General features: G+C 44.2%; 1 protein-coding gene across 1 annotated transcript in view; it reads left to right on the top strand.

Annotated features, from left to right (window-relative positions):
* LOC137629606 (RNA-binding protein Ro60-like) overlaps nucleotides 1-18,268 on the top strand; it is a 133,672-nt gene that overhangs the window by 43,991 nt on the left and 71,413 nt on the right. Inside the window, exons 5-7 of the mRNA XM_068361089.1 lie at nucleotides 2,598-2,756; nucleotides 3,235-3,362; nucleotides 12,128-12,244. Coding sequence (XP_068217190.1) covers nucleotides 2,598-2,756; nucleotides 3,235-3,362; nucleotides 12,128-12,244 — 404 coding nt within the window. The remainder of the gene's footprint in view (nucleotides 1-2,597; nucleotides 2,757-3,234; nucleotides 3,363-12,127; nucleotides 12,245-18,268) is intronic.

Here is an 18,268-nt window from a genome sequence, read left to right on the forward strand (position 1 = left end):
CTTCGAGGCAAAGTGGTGGAAGTTAACTCGGACATCACCACGGCCTTGGCGTACATCTCCAAACAAGGAGGTACCCACTCACTGACGTTGTACGAGATCACAAGGGACCTGCTCATCTGGTCAAAAGGTCTAGACATCTCCCTAGTAACGAGGTTCATTCAAGGCGACTTGAACGTCATAGCAGATTGTCTCAGTCGGAAAGGGCAAGTAATTCCAACCGAATGGACCCTCCACAAGGATGTGTGCAAGAGACTTTGGGCCACTTGGGGTAAAACCATCCATAGATCTCTTTGCAACCTCGCTGACCAAGAGGCTTCCAATCTATTGCTCTCCAGTCCCGGACCCAGCAGCAATACATATAGATGCTTTCCTCCTAGATTGGTCACATCTAGATCTCTACGCATTCCCACCGTTCAAGATTGTCAACAAGGTACTGCAGAAGTTCGCCTCTCACGAAGGGACAAGGTTGACGTTAGTTGCTTCCCTCTGGCCCGCGAGAGAATGGTTCACCGAGATACTTCGATGGTTAGTAGACGTTCCCAGTAGTCTTCCTCTAAGGGTAGACCTTCTACGTCAGCCACACGTAAAGAAGGTACTCCAAAGCCTCCACGCTCTTCGTCTGACTGCCTTCAGACTATCGAAAGACTCTCTAGAACTAGAGGCTTTTCGAAGGAAGCAGCCAGTGCGATTGCTAGAGCAAGGAGAGCTTCTTCCATTAGAGTCTACCAATCGAAGTGGGAAGTCTTCCGAGACTGGTGCAAGTCAGTTTCTGTATCCTCGACCAGTACCTCTGTAGCTCAAATAGCTGTTTTTCTCTTATACCTGAGAAAAGGACGATCCCTTTCAGCTCCCACTATCAAGGGCTACAGAAGCATGTTGGCATCGGTCTTCCGGCATAGAGGCTTAGATCTTTCCAAACATAAAGATCTGCAAGACCTCCTTAAGTCTTTTGAGACCACCAAGGAGCGTCGTTTGGCTACCCCTGGAGGGAATTTAGACGTGGTACTAAGATTCTTCATATCAGACAGGTTGGAGCCGTTACTATCAGCCTCCCTGAAAGATCTCACTCTTAAGACTCTTTTCCTGGTATGCTTAGCCTCGGCTAAAAGAGTCAGTGAGATTCATGCCTTCAGCAAGAACATAGGATTTTCGTCAGAAAAAGCCACTTGTTCGCTACAACTTGGTTTTCTAGCCAAAAATGAGCTGCCTTCTCGGCCTTGGCCTAAATCTTTCGATATCCCCAGCTTATCGGAGATCGTAGGCAATGAACTAGAAAGAGTCTTATGCCCTGTTAGAGCTCTTAAGTTCTATTTAAAGCGTACTAAACCTTTACAAGGCCAATCTGAAGCTTTATGGTGTTCAGTTAAGAAACCATCCTTGCCTTTGTCAAAGAATGCTTGGTCAGACTTTATCAGATTGTTAATACGAGAAGCTCATTCACATCTGAGTGAGGAAGACCGAACTTTGCTTAAGGTGAAGACGCACGAAGTTAGAGCTGTAACAACTTCCGTGGCCTTTAAGCAAAATATATCTCTGCAAAGTATAATGGACGCAACCTATTGGAGAAGCAAGTCAGTGTTCGCGTCATTTTACTTGAAAGATGTCCAGTTTCTTTACAAGAACTGCTACACACTGGGACCATTCGTAGCAGCGAGTGCAGTAGTGGGTGAGGGCTCAACCACTACAATTCCCTAATTCCATACCCTTTTAATCTTTCTCTTGAAATGTTTTTATTGTTGTTTTTTGGGTTGTCTGGAAGGCTAAGAAGCCTTTCGCATCCTGGTTGATTTGGCGGGTGGTCAAAGTCATTTCTTGAGAGCGCCTAGATTAGGGCTTTTGATGAGGTCCTGTTGTATGGGTTGCAACCCTTGATACTTCAGATCCTAGGGGTCGATCAGCATCCTAAGAGGATCGCGAGGCTCCGTAAGGAAGACGTACTTAAAAAGGCAGAGTAATTGTTCAAGTCGACTTCCTTACCAGGTACCTATTTATTTTGTTTTTGTTATTTTGATAACTTCTAAAATGAAATAAAAACTCTTAGCTCATAATAATGTAAACATATATTGCTGGTATCTACCCACCCCCCTGGGTGTGAATCAGCTATTATAATCACCGGCTAAGTTAAATATTGAAAAATGTTATTTTGATAATAAAATAAATTTTTGAATATACTTACCCGGTGATTATAAATTAAAGGACCCTCCCTTCCTCCCCAATAGAGACGCAGTGGGACGAGGAGAAAATTGAGTTCTTTGTTTACATTGAGTACTGGGTATCTGGACGACAGATGGCGCTGTTGGGCACACCCGCAACCTGTGTAGCGATCGCTGGCGAGTTTTTACCGTAGAGTTGTCTGTCGGGCAACAGAGTTGCAGCTATTATAATCACCGGGTAAGTATATTCAAAAATTAATTTATTATCAAAATAACATTTTATTGCATTGTGATAGGTAGAGAAAGAGAACCTTAGGCATTTAGAGAAAATTAAGAATTTTTACTACAGTACTCTGTTTGCTTAAATATTGTTAATTACAGTAATGATCAAAATATATTCATATGTATATGAATTATGTCCTATGTATCATTTAATCAATTCAGGCTGGGGCCGTGGCCTTCGAAGAGCTGTGAATGAGTGGTATCTTAGTTGGGAACCCCAGCGTTTGGCATTGGAAGTAACTCGACACTCAAGTGCTCATGGCTGGACTCATCGTGATGTCATTAGACTTGCACATCTCAAACTAAAGGAAATGCCCATGGGTATGTCATTGAATATAAATTCCACATTCTTGATACTGTATTGAACTTAACCCTTTTACCCCCAAAGGACATACTGGTACGTTTCACAAAACTCATCCCTTTATCCCCATGGACGTACCGGTACGTCCTTGCAAAAAAATGGTATAAAATTTTTTTTTTCATATTTTTTATTATTTTTTGAGAAATTTCAGGCATTTTCCAAGAGAATGAGACCAACCTGACCTCTCTATGACAAAAATTAAGGCTTTTAGAGCAATTTAAAAAAAATATACTGCAAAATGTGCTGGGGAAAAAATAACCCTTTGGGGGTTAAGGGTTGGAAATTTCCAAAGAGCCTGGGGGTAAAAGGGATAATTAGTGTACTCTAGTTTGGAATTTTATTAAACATTTATTGCAATTGCAATATTTTTTTCATATGTGCCTTGCATTTTTAAATTTTATTTTTTAATGCAGTTGTATTTTCATGGTAACTTTACAGGAACCCAGGTTGTGTTACACTATGTGTTCATGGGTTTGGAAAAAACAGTCAAAGAGTACTCTGGCAAGGACAATACCAGTGACCTTTTGGACCTCATGCAAGTCTTGGATAAGGATGGACATCCAAAAGTATGTTGTTTTGTATTTTGTTTATATTGTTGAGGAATAGTTATCACAAGTCACTCTTTTTTTCATTCTTTATGAAAGTTTGTTACATAGGAAAATGACAGTAATATACTTTTACTCAAAAGTTTACTATGAGAATTTCACCTAATGAAAACATGTGAGGTTAATAATTTGGTGGTTTGTCAGGAAAAAATAAATGCTGAATCACAATGGAAATAATGAAATGAGGCAAAGTTCTGTAATTCAACTTTGTGCCAACACTTGGTATTCCTTAATCATTTAATGGTGTTACTTCTGGTTTCGTTTTCTACGTCCAGACGATCAAAAGGAAATGGGTAGAATATGTCATGTTGCGTTGCTAGGCAGTTGCTGCCCATAACGAGTCCCTCTTGTATCAAACGTTTACCCACAACGCTTCTGGCTGTGGAGGTAGTAGGATGTGCCTGCCTTCACTCCTACAATCAGACAACTACATCGCCAACTCTTTTCCCTTTTAGTGCTTGTGTTTTTCATTATTTGTAAGTTAAGAGTGTGTACCTTTCGACTATATCGAATGTTATGCGTTCCTGCCTGGGCCTTAATGGTTGCCTTTGTGGTAACTGCATGAGCTGAGTGAGGATCCGGTATGATTGTTGTGTCAAGGAAAAAGATGGTCGGTGGAATTTCCGTGTGAGTATTGTAGGGAGTGATCATCCTCCCAGTTGGATAGATATCATTCTCGCAGTAAGAAGCGAGCCAAGAGAGATCATTCTCCTCTGCTTTCTTTTAAAGGTTTAAAGGCCGCTCATGAATAGCAGAGGCAAAGGACAGTGATATTGCCCTAGTAAGCAGGACAACGCCCTAGAGACTGACCAAATATCACATGATCAGCACCCAAGCCCCCTCTCCACCCAAGCTATGACCAGGGAGAGCCAGGTATTGGCTGCTGATGACTCAGCAGTTAGACCTATAGGCTCCCCCAAACCCCCCTATCCTTAGCTCACAATTATGGTAAGGTCGCAGACACTAAAGGAACAAACGAGTTTGAGCGGGACTTGGACTCCCATCTGGTGATCACCAGGCAGAGACGTTACTAATGAGGCCCCAACTACCCTTAGCTCTGAGGAGAAGTATAGGGTAGGTTCAGCGACTAACGTTATCACTTAGTTCTTCATGTCAGAAGGCCTTAGATTTGTGTCACGGAGAACGATGATCGTAGTGAACATGTTATCACCTAATGTTAATAATGTGGAATATAAAATTGATCTGTTCTTATTGCGGAACCTCTGGCTATGGCAGCTGTGCTCCCTGAGCCAGATCTGCTTGATGCTTCTATACCATGTCTATATTATGTCTAGATCTTCCTCACCCCAGTGGGGATTTATATTTGTTAGACTATGCAGATAGAATATTCACCTTATTCCCGAAAGGACCTTATCGTTGAGCCTGCCATTTCCCTTTGTACTGAGGCAGTCCCATTGGACGATCCTGATTACTATTCTCCAACTCATATTAACAAAAAAGGCTTACCTCGTACACCTATGGGTAATTGGCAGAAAACTCCTCTAAAGAGTGCCTGGAATGAGTCGAGAATGATTTCATGAATGATTTGAGATTCTCTCTGTCGAGAGATTTTTCACTTCTCTACTAGGAGGGTGGTGAGACTGCTTCGTCTGTGTCCCCCCCACCAGAGTTGGCAATACTGTACCTTCATGCTCCAAGTAGGCTTCTCTTTCCAAGCTTACTAAAGCTGGAAAGTCGAATGTAACTATTCCTGCCATTCCAAGAAATTCTCCTAAGAATACAGTCAGGCCAAACGTTCAGATTCATAAATCTGAACACGCCGACGTATCCAAACATGATGACACCTTCTCTGCACTTGAAAGTATTCCTCCGCATCTTGATGATGCTAAGAAGAGTGTATCTATATGCCCACCTGATATTAGAGGGTGTGCTAGAGTATTTCCACATGGGTTCAGAGTTCCCCCTGAATTTCATAAACTTTTGGCTGGGAACCAGAGAGATGAAAATACATCCTATGTAACTAAGAACCTTGTATCTTACTCTAGAGACAAACCTACTAATCACCAAGATAGACCCTGTTCTTACACTCAGTTTGCCGATCATGTTTATCAGGATAAGCGTTCTTTGGAACGCTATTCTTTTTCAGTTAATTCTTTATTGGTACAGAAAGCTTCTTTTTCAAATAATTCTTTACAGGTACAGAAAGCATGCACAGAGAGTGTCTTCCTTCCCGAGGATCACTCCGATATTGAATGTAGAAGAACGGATTGGCAGACGACGTAGACTTGGTCCTCGCTGTAGGCGTCCAAGATGTTAAGAGTACTGAGAACTCTCTGTAGCCTTGTAATAAGAGTTCCGAGAGAGACTTCAACTCCTCCACTTCCCAATTAGGATATAGAGAAGAATGCTCTTTGATGGGAGTGAACCAGATTCCTGCATTTTTTTCTTTTGCCTCTTCCCATTATTAATCAAGGGAAAGGAAGGATGTTTGAGGAAAAGTAAAGAGCTCTATTGAGACAACATGGTCACTGGAATATCGTCGCCATTGATGATGTCCTGGAAAACCTCTTGGCACATGTGAGTACAAGCTTTATTGATGTATTCCCCCTTGAGGCCCCGGCATTGAGCTCGGAAGCCCCTCTTCATCAAGTTCATGAGCCTAACCCACCATCTAAGAGGTTTAGATGAGCCTCCCTTAGCTCAGACTGCTAACAGACGGTGCACTATCGATGCTACCTTCCCACAGTGTCAGAGCCCCGGACTTGAGTTTGACGTTGCCCTTTCCAACCCGACTAAGGACACACTTGGGTTTTTTAACACAAGTCTCCGCTGATGAAAATTCATTAAAAGCAAGTAGATCATCAAAACTTCCGCCATTACTTCTGCTGCGCAAGAGACGTTTTTACTTTAACTCTGGCGCCTTTCAGAACCCTCTTCCCATTGACCCGTATGTGGCAAATTTAGTACCTTTAGTTCCGGTGGAAAGACTACTGAATTTACCAGCTACAATTTCAGGACCGGAATTGGTAAACATAGTGGTAGCCGCCATGTCAGACATCCTGACTTGCTCGTGGATAGACCACTGGTCTGGGGTACACTCTTGCTTTGCCGTTTCTAGGAAGCTCAAAGATGAAACCATGTGGAAATAGTTCATGGAACTCTCAAGATCTTGGGCTAAGAAGGTTTTCCTTTGAGGAAATTGTGTATTGAAGAGTCGTGAAGCTGTCTAAGCAAGATGCTCAAGACAAAATATCCCCTAGAGATGCTACAGTTTTAGGAACTCTGATCTAATTAATTGTCCTTTCATTTTTCCGTCCTCGGATGTTACTAAAGCCATGGAGAAGTTATAGAAACTGCAACTAAGCCCCATAGTAAGTAGAGCAGTGGCTCCAAGGTTGCCCACTCCTCAGAAACAGATTAAGCACTTGTGTTTTAGGCCACCTCCCCAACAGAAACATCTTCTCCCTCCCAATGAGAGAGGTTATGTGCGTCCCGTGGGGTTCGCTGACTATCTTGGCTGAAGCCAACACGAGCGGGAGACCTGTCATCAAGGTCAGGTGAACATCTGCTGCTTGGAATCCTGGATCGAGGTTTCCTTTATGACTAAGGGTCCATAGGCTTGAAACTCCATATGAGGAGGAGCAATGCTGACTTGGGGAAGAGGTTAATTCCTTTCGGTCTGAAGGTAAGGCTCAAGGACTAGCAGTGGCCTTTCATTGCCGAGACCAGAGAAGCTTTCCTCCCGAAGGTAATCAAGGAACACCCCTAATACTAGCATAGAAGTATCAACGGGAGAGATACCCCTTCCATGATACCAACTTAGCCTTAATGGACAAAGCCAAAGATCTAAACAGGTATCCCGACATTCTCTTTTGCAGCCTGTTGCGGGAGAGACTCCCTGAGAGAGGAGGAGCTGGATAGTCTCCAGACATGAAGTCACAATGAAGATACTGCTTTTTGAAAGATGTTCACGTGTTGCTGTAGTCACTGATGGGGTTCTCTCAAGATGTCCATCAGGAGTAGTGGATGAGGTCGAGTGGTGTGTCCAGTCAGCTGGGCAAGACGATTTTTGCTGGTGAGACGAGCCTACTGGGCAAGACGATTCTTGCTGGCGAGACGAGTCTGCTGGACTGTTCCCAAAGGGGTGGGGATGGATGAATCCCATTCCTGTCTTATCTCTCAGGATCTATGGCGTAGGTGAGACGAGTCTTCTAACGAGACAAGACTGCTAATGATGTGGCCTGCTCTGAAGGGCAATGGCGGAGAATGAGCGAACCCAATTCCCTTGGGAGGAAACCCCCAGAGGGGAGACCAAGGAAAAGGAAGATTCTCTCACAGATGAGAAAGGTGGCCGCTGTTTGCTGCCGCTGTCGATGATCCTTCTAGCAAGCAGGAACTTTGCTGCATAGTGGCTGGTGGAGGGACTATTCCCTTGGCAGGGTAGTGGATGAATGAATCTCTTTCTTCGCTGGAAGAATCGTCTAAAGGGGAAATCAATGGGCGAAGGAAGTCTTTTCCGCGGACAGGAAAGACATGATCAACATCTGCTGCCATAGTTGGCGATTCTCCCCACAACGGAAGGGAGAGTTCCAGCACTTACAGGTGATCCTCTTGGCTGCACTCTCTGTTTCCCATGTACGAGTTGTAGCTCAAGTTGAAGGTTGACATCGTTTGTTGCCTGAGAAACAAGCCGGAGTTCAAAACAGAGTTCTCCTCAAAGGGGCTGGTACCCCTTGCCTGCTGGAAGGTTGCTCTTATCTCAGAGTTTTAAGAAGCGGTACCGTTGGGACTCTTGACTAAAGCCCGGAGAATTGGGGCCTGATTCCACTGGGACTTGAGGTGCCACTGAATGGATCTTATCCTGAGGCACCCGTTGGGTACTAGACAAGCTAGAGATGGTAGGTGGCCTAGATGATGCACCCAGCTCTAGGCTGGAAGATCATCTTGCCTGAGGAGGGTCTTACTATCTTCCTGAGCCTCTGAATTCTTTCGTCTTAAGGAAATGCTTTATGCTGTTTGGTGTCTATTATCATGCCTAGGTATACCAGTCTTTGAGAGGGAAGCAATTATGACTTCTCAAGGTTTACCATGATCCCCAGATTTTGGTAAAGCCTCAGAAGTCTGCTAGAATCAGCCAGTCGTCCAGATATTTTAGGAGTTGTATTCCGATTCTGTGAGCCCATGATGACACTAGGGCGAACACTTGTGAAGACCTGATATGCCATAGAAAGACTGAAGCACGACACATTGAACTGGTATTGTATCTGGTTAAACATGATTTTTAGATACTTCTTGAATATAAATGGACTGGGATCTGGAAGTATGCGTCCTTGAGATGCATTGTACACATGAAGTCCTGCTGTCTTATTGCTTGTCTCACCGTGTTGGCTGTCTCCATCTTGAAGGGTGTTTGACTGACATACCTGATCAAGGCCGAGAGATCGATTACTGGTCTCCAGCCTCCACGCCTTTTTCACAAGAGTCAACTGAAGAAGCCTGGAAGCACATCGAGGACCTCTTGGTGAGCACCCTTCTCCAATATGGTTTGGACTTTGGCCAGAAAGGCCAGCTCCTTTGCGGATCCCTTTGCATTAGAAGCTTATTGGGACTGGATCCTGAGTCTTCGGAGGGAGAGACTGAATGAACGGGACGCGATACCCTGAACGAATCACCTAAACCATCCAGGGTTTGGCCCCAATCTGCAGCCACCTTTGCAGGCATCCTTGAACAGGTGGACATGTGGGAGGATTGCCTGTCCTAGCAAGATCGGCATCTGCCATATCAATTATTACCTTTCCCTCCACGGGGGGGATTTTGAACCTCTACAGTTGCCTTGTAAGGACTTCTAAGACATGCTTGGGCCCAACTGTTTTGGGACCCTACTCCATTTGTCAGCTATTTAGAAGAGGGTTGTTTCTTCTGTGGCGGAGGTTGATAGGGTCGTGATGTTAGGGCCCTTTAGAGGAGGGAGTCCTGGTTGGACTTCCTCCACCTCTCCACCACCTGCTTAACATCTTCCGGGTTGAAGAAAGAACTCCCCTCGTAGGAAGAGTTTGTCAACCTAAAAACGTTGGCTTATGGGAGCTGTCGATGTATCCTTTCGATGATCGAGTCCCTTCTCTTAAAGATGGTATTCGCCCCCAGGTTAACAACCCGGTGAGTTAGGAACTCGATCATCCTGGTGCTGGACATTAGGGAGATCTTCATCGAATTCCTTGTGGACTCACGTGACTAGTCCTAAGATCTAATCAAGTAGCCCACAGATCCCAACCAGAGGTCCAGCCACGAAATATCCTGCATGGCATACTTCGTAACCTTCTCCTGGTTAATGGTGTCTGAGGCTGAGTACAAGACAGAGAGTCCCAACAATCTCTCGAAGGGGATGCCGCCTCGTTAGAGCCTCTATGGAGTGGGGGCGGGACCAAATCACTAAAGGAAACAGTACTGTTATTTGAACCAGAAGGTTGACCTGGGTGTTAATAAGGTTGCTCTTCTCTCAGGGAGTCTCTCTTGCAACAGGTTGCAAAAGAGAATGTCTGGATACCTGTTTAGATCTTTGGCTTTGTCCATTAAGACTAAGTGGACTGTAAGTTGGTGTCATGGAAGGGGTATCCCTCCCCTTGATACTTCTATGGCAGCATTAGGGGTGTGCCTCGGTTGCCTTTGAGAGGAAAGCTTCTTTTGGTCTCGGCAATGAAAGGCCACCACTAGTCCCTGAGCCTTACCTTCAGACCAAAAGGAATTAACCTCTCCTTCATGTCAGCAATGCCCCTCCTCATACGGAGTTTCGAGCCTACAGTCCGTAGTCGTAACGGAAACTTCAATCCAGGACTCCAAGCAGTAGAAGTTCACCTGACCTTGTGTTGGCTTTGGCCAAGAGAGTCGGCGAACCCCATGGGACGCCCATAACCTCTCATTCACGACGATGGGCCAAGTAATGTTCAACCTCGTTTCTGTCAGCTCAGATACCAGAATGTGGAACCTTTGGTCTAGGAGTCCTACACAGCATGACCAATGATCCAGATCAATGGTTACTATGCTAAAGAGAAACTGGAGACCCTACCTCTAGGAAACTACAAGAGCTCGCTCCCGAGTGTCAGCACTCTTCATCAGCTTGGGAAAGTCAAGAGAAAGATCACCAAGGACACATTCTAGTCTCGCATTCATTAGTTCATGCACCAAGCATCGAATCCTTTTCATTCTCCTCATAAAAGAGACTGAGAGCTCATAATGTTAGGGGCAGGAATACGACCTAGCATTTATAAGACTACTCTGTGATGCAGGCTTTGTCAGCGGGCATATAGAATCATCAAATGACCTTCACCACCCACTTCCTGCAAGACGTGACCCACAGGAACATGGAGACGTTCTCCATGGATCCAGTTGTGGCTACACAAAGGTTTGAAAACCTCTGGCTCATTGATGGACAAAGAGCAGATGAGGGAGGGTAGAGTTTAACCATGGTTAAATCATGGATGAATGACTGTACTCTACAAAGCTGACCTCTACTATCTGCAGGTTGAACCATTTTCCTTGTGCAACTTGGTATAGATAGATATACTCGTTACGTACCCATACCCCGTGGCGAGGTGGGATTGGGTAATGTCCATGGTACCCTCGGAAGAGTCCGATGACTCTGAAAACTCATACCTGAACCAGTCACAGTGCTAATAAGACAGGCACACAGCTTGCCTAGGCCACAGAACATGTATAGCATAGTTTTTGCGAGGTGCAGGGTTTCCACCAATTTTGTGCAAAACATTCAAAGGGGATAACCCTGTGTCAAAGCCAAAAGGCCAGTTGCCATGGACTTCCACCCTCTAAAGGGTAAGTCAACCCCTGTAAATAGTGTTGGATTGTATTTAGTGATGGAACAAATGACAAATTTGGAATTAATTTGTATTTTTCCTAACAATACAAACCTGTAGCTATTTATACAATTTGGCCCCCCAGCACCAATCCCCCCTTGAAGTCTTACCTCCAAGCAAAGTGTGGTTCACCATTCACAGTTCAGGTGTGTGAGTGAGTGGGGTAACTACTACCCCCACCTCTTCCTCGGATGAGGTGGATGGTTAACCCTCGCATAAAAGTCTAATGGCTTGTCTTTCAGCTGTGCCAAAAGTAATATCCCTATAAATAGCTTTAGGTTTGTATTGTTAGGAAAAATGCAAATTACTTTACAATTTGTCATATTAGATTAATTATTTCAGTACTTACCTGGATTTCTTGCAAGTTCCCACCAGTCTTCCAACTCCTATTAACTAGGATTTTTATGTTTAATTGTTTATACTAAGGAAGAATGAAAAAGCAAAATATTGGTGGCTTGAAGAGGACTGTTTACATAATTACCACTGTATTCACCTCTGCCTCTTTTCAGTTGTAATAAAGGATTTTGGTGTACATCATGGTAAAGTTGTTTTAGTATTTTTTATAGTTTGTCTAAAGCTTTTCATTAATTGAATGAATGGTACAGGAATTTCAGATAAGTCTTGAAATTTTTATTTAAGATTTATTTTTGTTTTAAGGATTTTCCACCATCTTGCCCTATTGCAGATTGACCATAAGCGTAGCATGAACTTGTCTACTCTCTCCATTTATATATACCATCACTTGGGGCAAGTCTGAATTCAGAATTTCACCACAGAAGAATATTAATCAATTTCTAAGGTAAACTCTTAAAAACCGTAACGACTACTGAATGAGAATTCATCCTTCCCAGTAGTGTCAATTTGGTTGATGATATTAATTTTTTTCCATTTTTATAGGATGGTGAAGGGGACTGGGACGTGAACCAAGTTATCAACAAAGTTAACAAATTGCATGAAGTGTTTGGCAGTGTTGCATTGGATGATGTTCCCTCACAAAGCTTGAAATCACCAGAGGTACGTTGGTGGTATTCCTTTGATTATTATTTATTTGTTATTATGTCTCAAATAATCTCATTCTGTTGTACAGTGCAGCCTTTTTTCATTCAATTTCAATTTATCTCTAACATTCTCACTATTACAGTGTCCCTTTTCCCACAGTGTAAAATTGCCTTTTGTTTGACCCAAACAGTATTAATAAAGGGGTTTGGGCATCCCCTATTACCTTTACTTTCAATCCATTGATTTCTCTTCTCTGATTTTTGTTGACAATCTTCTTTACCGATCATTAAAATTTTCAGTGAACTGAATTCTTAGTTGTTGGATTGGAATACTCCCAGATATTTTTTAATACACAAATAGTGAAATGAGGATGGACATGAATTTTTCACTGATAAAACTTGATAGTACCTGATATGGGCGAGTGTTACGTTCAAGTATCGTACATGATGTAGATTATGCAAATCTACTAAAAAGGTTTACTAAATAATAGCAAAACAATAGCAGCAAATGAAAATGATAGCCAGCCAACATAAAATATAACTATATGTAAGATTTAATATAGATATTTACAGTATTATACAAGATCCACCGAATACTCACGGTACACCAGAAACATTAATAATATGGAAAGTTCTCACGCAGAAGTAGGTCTTGAGTTGACTTCACAAACTTCTATGCAGTGAGAGACAGACGACATTTCTTAGTTTCAGATATACAGTAAAAGGTTGATATGTAGGATCACAGCTTCTGATGTTGAAACAGATGAATTTTTAAATTCTTCAAGATATTCTATAGTTGTGTGTAGTCACTAATTTTCCGAGTCACAGATGGTGTAGCTTGGAGAATGTCTCCAAGCACCAGAGGTTTATTAGTCTAATCTCTCCCCTCTCGTTCGTTACCTGTCCTTTATAAATGAGAGACCAAAACTCCCAAATGTTCCTTTCGGACGAGACGCTCCCTGGACTAGCATTACCCAACATGACGCCTTGGGTCAGACCCACTCTAGAATCATCCTGTATAGCTCACGCCCATCAGACGGCTGGCGCCGAAGTAGAATCTAGAAGTCTCATAGAAAAGAACAGCGATATTTTTGAGTTACAATTACATTAACATATATAAAAAATTGTTTTTTTGGGCTCAAGCCATGTCGTCCTGATGGAAGGTTCCTATAAGTAGCTTTCTAAGGGATATTTGCTACAGTGATATTCCTAGAGAATTTACCTTCAAGTCTCCAGAATTCTAACTCCTGGCACAAATATCCTTAAAATTTCTCTTAAGGATATCGCATAAATCAGGGGACGTATATCTTGATACGACACATAGCGATCTTCACCCTGAATAGCGTTTTCGCTTCGAGGGGGAAAGTGGCAAAAATAGAAGGGGAGTCGTTATCAAGGTACCCTTCCTCCCGTACTACTATTGAGTATCTAGATGGTGCTGTATCCAAGATGGCGCGTCATTCCTATTATTGTAGCGGTTTCGCATGGTGGTTTTCCCTGTTGGTCTATCGTATACGCTCTCTTTTCGTTGATTTATCATGCAATCACCTGCCTCTTCTGCCTCTGGAAATTTGAGTATTTGATCTTTACAGTGTATAATTTTTAGCTCCTGCTTCACTGTGAAATTAGAGGAATTTTAAGTGTTTGGAGCTTAGCCGATCACCGGAGGTGCCATGGGCGCTGTCGTTCATAACGCATGTGTTATTTAGTTAGTCGAACGACATTCCCGGTTGTAATAGCATTTATATTTTGAGTCTATTCAATTAAAGTATTACTGGGATGATATATATGTCGAATGTATTCTTTAGAGTTTCGGCGATTTAGGTAACCAAACCTCGCTCGCGCTAGGCTACCTAGTCTACGCGCTTCAGTTTACTTTCATGCATAATATAAGTCTACTTTCCTAGTGGTAATAGCATTAATAAAATATAAGCTATTTAGGTACATTATACTCGTAAAGATTTATACATAACATTGCATACATTTCCTATTGATCGTATACGTTAGAGTTTCGGTGATATAGGTAACCGGAGTCTCACCCTGCGCTAGGCTAGAGAGCCTATGTGCTTTAGTATACTTTCATACATGTTCCCGGTTTACCCTTGTGTATCGTTTTATTAATTCAGGCAGAGATAGATATCTCCTAGAATTATTATATTCAGTCTTTGCTGACGGCAGAGCAGCAGGGTGAGTAGTCACTCCCCTGCCGGCTTCTGCTGCCGGCATAGGAGGCTATGCCTCCCTAAGCCGCACTTGAAGTAGTTGTATGATGCCGCCACCTTCTCCCCTGCGGTCTAGAAGACTAGTCCTGTGTTGGCAGACCCTAGGCTGAAGAATAGACATTCCTCTGCCGCCTAGGATAGCGCCGACACTGAAACGATGTTTCTTCCCTGTTGAGAGACGGCGGCAATTCCCTTGCCGCCTCCTCTTAACACCCTTTCGGCAGACCCTAGGCTGAGGAATAGATATTCTTCTGCCGCCTAGGATGGCGCCGATATTGAAACAGAGTTTCTTCTTTGTGTGGTAGGGGCGGCAACCCTGCCGCCTTCTTCCACACTTTATACAGGACCCTTTTCTCTGCCCCCTCTGTCCTTTAGCGATGGCCTAGCCATCGCAACCCTTTGGCCGTCGTCCTGCAATCTCACCGCTTGCTGGCGGGTTGTGGGGCCGCCCGGGGCTGCCACATAGCAGCTGTTTAGTCGCTCAGTCTTCCCTTATGGACGCAAGGCTCCGGGAAAAGCTGTGGCGGCTGCCGGTGGGAGACCCCTATTCTGTTGAGTATTTTTCAGTTCGCCGGTTGGGCTGGTGCCGCCAGGTACTACCCCAACGCCGGCTGGATCGTTCCGCCAGGTGCTAGCCTAGCCGGCAACTTGGCGGCTAAACTACAGTATATGATTATACTGTAGCCAGTATATTTGCAATATAGATCATATAGTATATATTATACAGTAGTTATTTTCCAACATTCACTGTGTTTCCTTGCACAGTCTATTGTTGAGACCAGTTTTATATTGAAGGAAAAGATTTCTCTCAACAGACTGATAGATGATCAGTTACCATTTACCCCCCATTATTAAAACCTTGGGAAAGGCCAGTGTTAAGTTACACTTATCTACCCCTAGGGGTTAGAACCTTTCCCTTGGGTTTCCTGAATAGGAAAACTCTAGGTTTTATGAATAGTACTTACCTGGCAGTTATATATATATAGCTGATATCTCTAAATCGACAGAATTTTTCAAAACGAGGCAACCGCCTTGTGGTGGTTGGGAGGTAGGTGGTAACACCCGTCACAGGGTGGTCCAAGGAATCATTCCCGTGTCCAAGACTTCAGTTCATCTCTGCCGGCTGGATCGAAAACATCGTCGGTCCACCATTGAGAGTTTTTCGAATCTTTTTCCCTTCGCTTTTTTGGACTTCGTTTGGTGAAGTACACTGATTTAGGGTTTTGGCAATCGTGTCTTATTATTATTTACTTTGTTTATCATGAGTGATAACTTAATTTTCGTGTTTGTGCGAGTGATGTATGCAAGGTGAGGTTACCGAAAGTGTCGGTTGTTCCTCACAGTTTGTATGCAGAGGTTTTGTTTGTGCACTACATTTTAGGTGCAAAGTTTTTAATCCTGATGACGGAAATACGTTCCGGCAACTCTATGACGTCACAGTCGTGTGACGTAATCTTCATGTATGTCTTGCAAATTCTCTTTATTTGTTTTATGCAAAGAATGGGAGGAATTCCACGTATATAAGTTTTTTAACTTTTAATGTAAAATTTTAAAGGAATATTTGTCCATTTGGTATTCGTTCTTTAAATCATCGATCTAATTTCATAAATTAAATAGAACTAGCGTGTGGTTAATTTACGCTGTTACTCGTTACTATCGGTGCAGTCCCAACATGCCTTGGTAGCATTCTTTTCGATATGGGAATTAAAGTGTTGGCTATTATTCTCCAACAACAACTATATGGAAATTCTAGTTTTAGTAGCATTTTCATTTATATGTTCCTATTGTTTACATTTATATATATATATAGATACGTTATTGCTATTTCTGTTCATTTTAATCTTTAACGTATAACTTTCCCGGCGTTTGTATGTAACTACCGGGTAGGTATTTATGACATTTAATTTTACCGGTGGTTATATGTAACTACCGGGTGAGTGTCTTCAACATCTATTTTTAATCTCAACTATTGCCCGGTGGTTTTTTCTTTTTGTGACCGCCGGGTAAGTATGTTTGAAAGTTTATTTTATTATGGAAATGTCAGTTTAATATTTTATAAAAATATTTTGTTACAGTTTATATAGCAAGTACTAGAGACGATTTTGCTTTCTCATTCAAGCCCGTGGCAGAAGAATAAGTTCTCTCACAACGGGCAGGACTAATTATGGTTTTTTGTGTAAGAGTTTAATAGTGCAAGTTTTCAGTGCTAAATTAGGCATTGGATTCTTTCAGCACAGGGACGTTGTTTTCCTAGCCTTAGACCTCTTCCAAGCTCCCCGACCCATGGGAGAAGGAACATCGATCGGCGAAAGGAAACGAGAGGCGTTAGCTCACGAGCAAAAGCCCTCGCGAGCGTTCCTGTTAACGTTCCCAAGAATGCTCGCCCTTGCCATGGGAAAGCAAAGAGCGTTGAACGTTAAGATTCTTACACTGCTTTTAGAGTTTTGCATTGCATCACTTTTGATTTTAATGGCAATACTTTAAGTCATAGATATTCGCTGCTAATATCAATGCTTACAAACCATCATTGACTCGGTTTTTGTCCCAGAGCGCCAGTCGGCCTTATGAACCCTCTGGTTGGAACCGAACGCGCCGAGCGGAATAATGAATATCATTTTGCCTTAACGCTCGGCGCTAAGTCTTTCAAGACAGGACGAATGCAGCCTCGTCTTTCAGGGCAAATGCAGCCTCGTCTTTCAGGGCGAATGCAGCCTCGTCTTTCAGGACGAATGCTGCCTCGTCTTTCAGGACTGATGCAGCCTCGTCTTTCAGGGCGAATGCTGCCTCGTCTTTCAGGGCGAATGCTGCCTCGTCTGTCAGGACGAATGCAGCCTCGTCTTTCAGGGCGAATGCAGCCTCGTCTTTCAGGGCGAATGCTGCCTCGTCTTTCAGGACGAATGCAGCCTCGTCTTTCAGGGCGAATGCAGCCTCGTCTTTCAGGACGAATGCTGCCTCGTCTTTCAGGACTAATGCAGCCTCGTCTTTCAGGACGAATGCTGCCTCGTCTTTCAGGGCGAATGCTGCCTCGTCTTTCAGGGCGAATGCAGCCTCGTCTTTCAGGGCGAATGCAGCCTCGTCTTTCAGGACGAATGCTGCCTCGTCTTTCAGGACGAATGCTGCCTCGTCTTTCAGGACTAATGCAGCCTCGTCTTTCAGGACGAATGCTGCCTCGTCTTTCAGGACTAATGCTGCCTCGTCTTTCAGGACTAATGCAGCCTCGTCTTTCAGGGCGAATGCTGCCTCGTCTTTCAGGGCGAATGCAGCCTCGTCTTTCAGGGCGAATGCAGCCTCGTCTTTCAGGGCGAATGCAGCCTCGTCTTTCAGGGCGAATGCAGCCTCGTCTTTCAGGACTAATGCAGCCTCGTCTTTCAGGGCTTTCGGGGCGAGGGCAGCCTCGTCTTTCGGGGCGAGGGCAGCCTCGTCCTTCGGGGCGAGGGCAGCCTCGTCCTTCGGGGCGATGGCAGCCTCGTCCTTCGGGGCGAGGGCAGCCTCGTCCTTCGGGGCGAGGGCAGCCTCGTCCTTCGGGGCGAGGGCAGCCTCGTCCTTCGGGGCGAGGGCAGCCTCGTCCTTCGGGGCGAGGGCAGCCTCGTCCTTCGGGGCGAGGGCAGCCTCGTCCTTCGGGGCGAGGGCAGCCTCGTCCTTCGGGGCGAGGGCAGCCTCGTCCTTCGGGGCGAGGGCAGCCTCGTCCTTCGGGGCGAGGGCAGCCTCGTCCTTCGGGGCGAGGGCAGCCTCGTCCTTCGGGGCGAGGGCAGCCTCGTCCTTCGGGGCGAGGGCAGCCTCGTCCTTCGGGGCGAGGGCAGCCTCGTCCTTCGGGGCGA

The sequence above is a fragment of the Palaemon carinicauda genome, chromosome 37 (genome assembly GCF_036898095.1).
Source record: "Palaemon carinicauda isolate YSFRI2023 chromosome 37, ASM3689809v2, whole genome shotgun sequence".
NCBI classification, from domain to species: domain Eukaryota; kingdom Metazoa; phylum Arthropoda; class Malacostraca; order Decapoda; family Palaemonidae; genus Palaemon; species Palaemon carinicauda.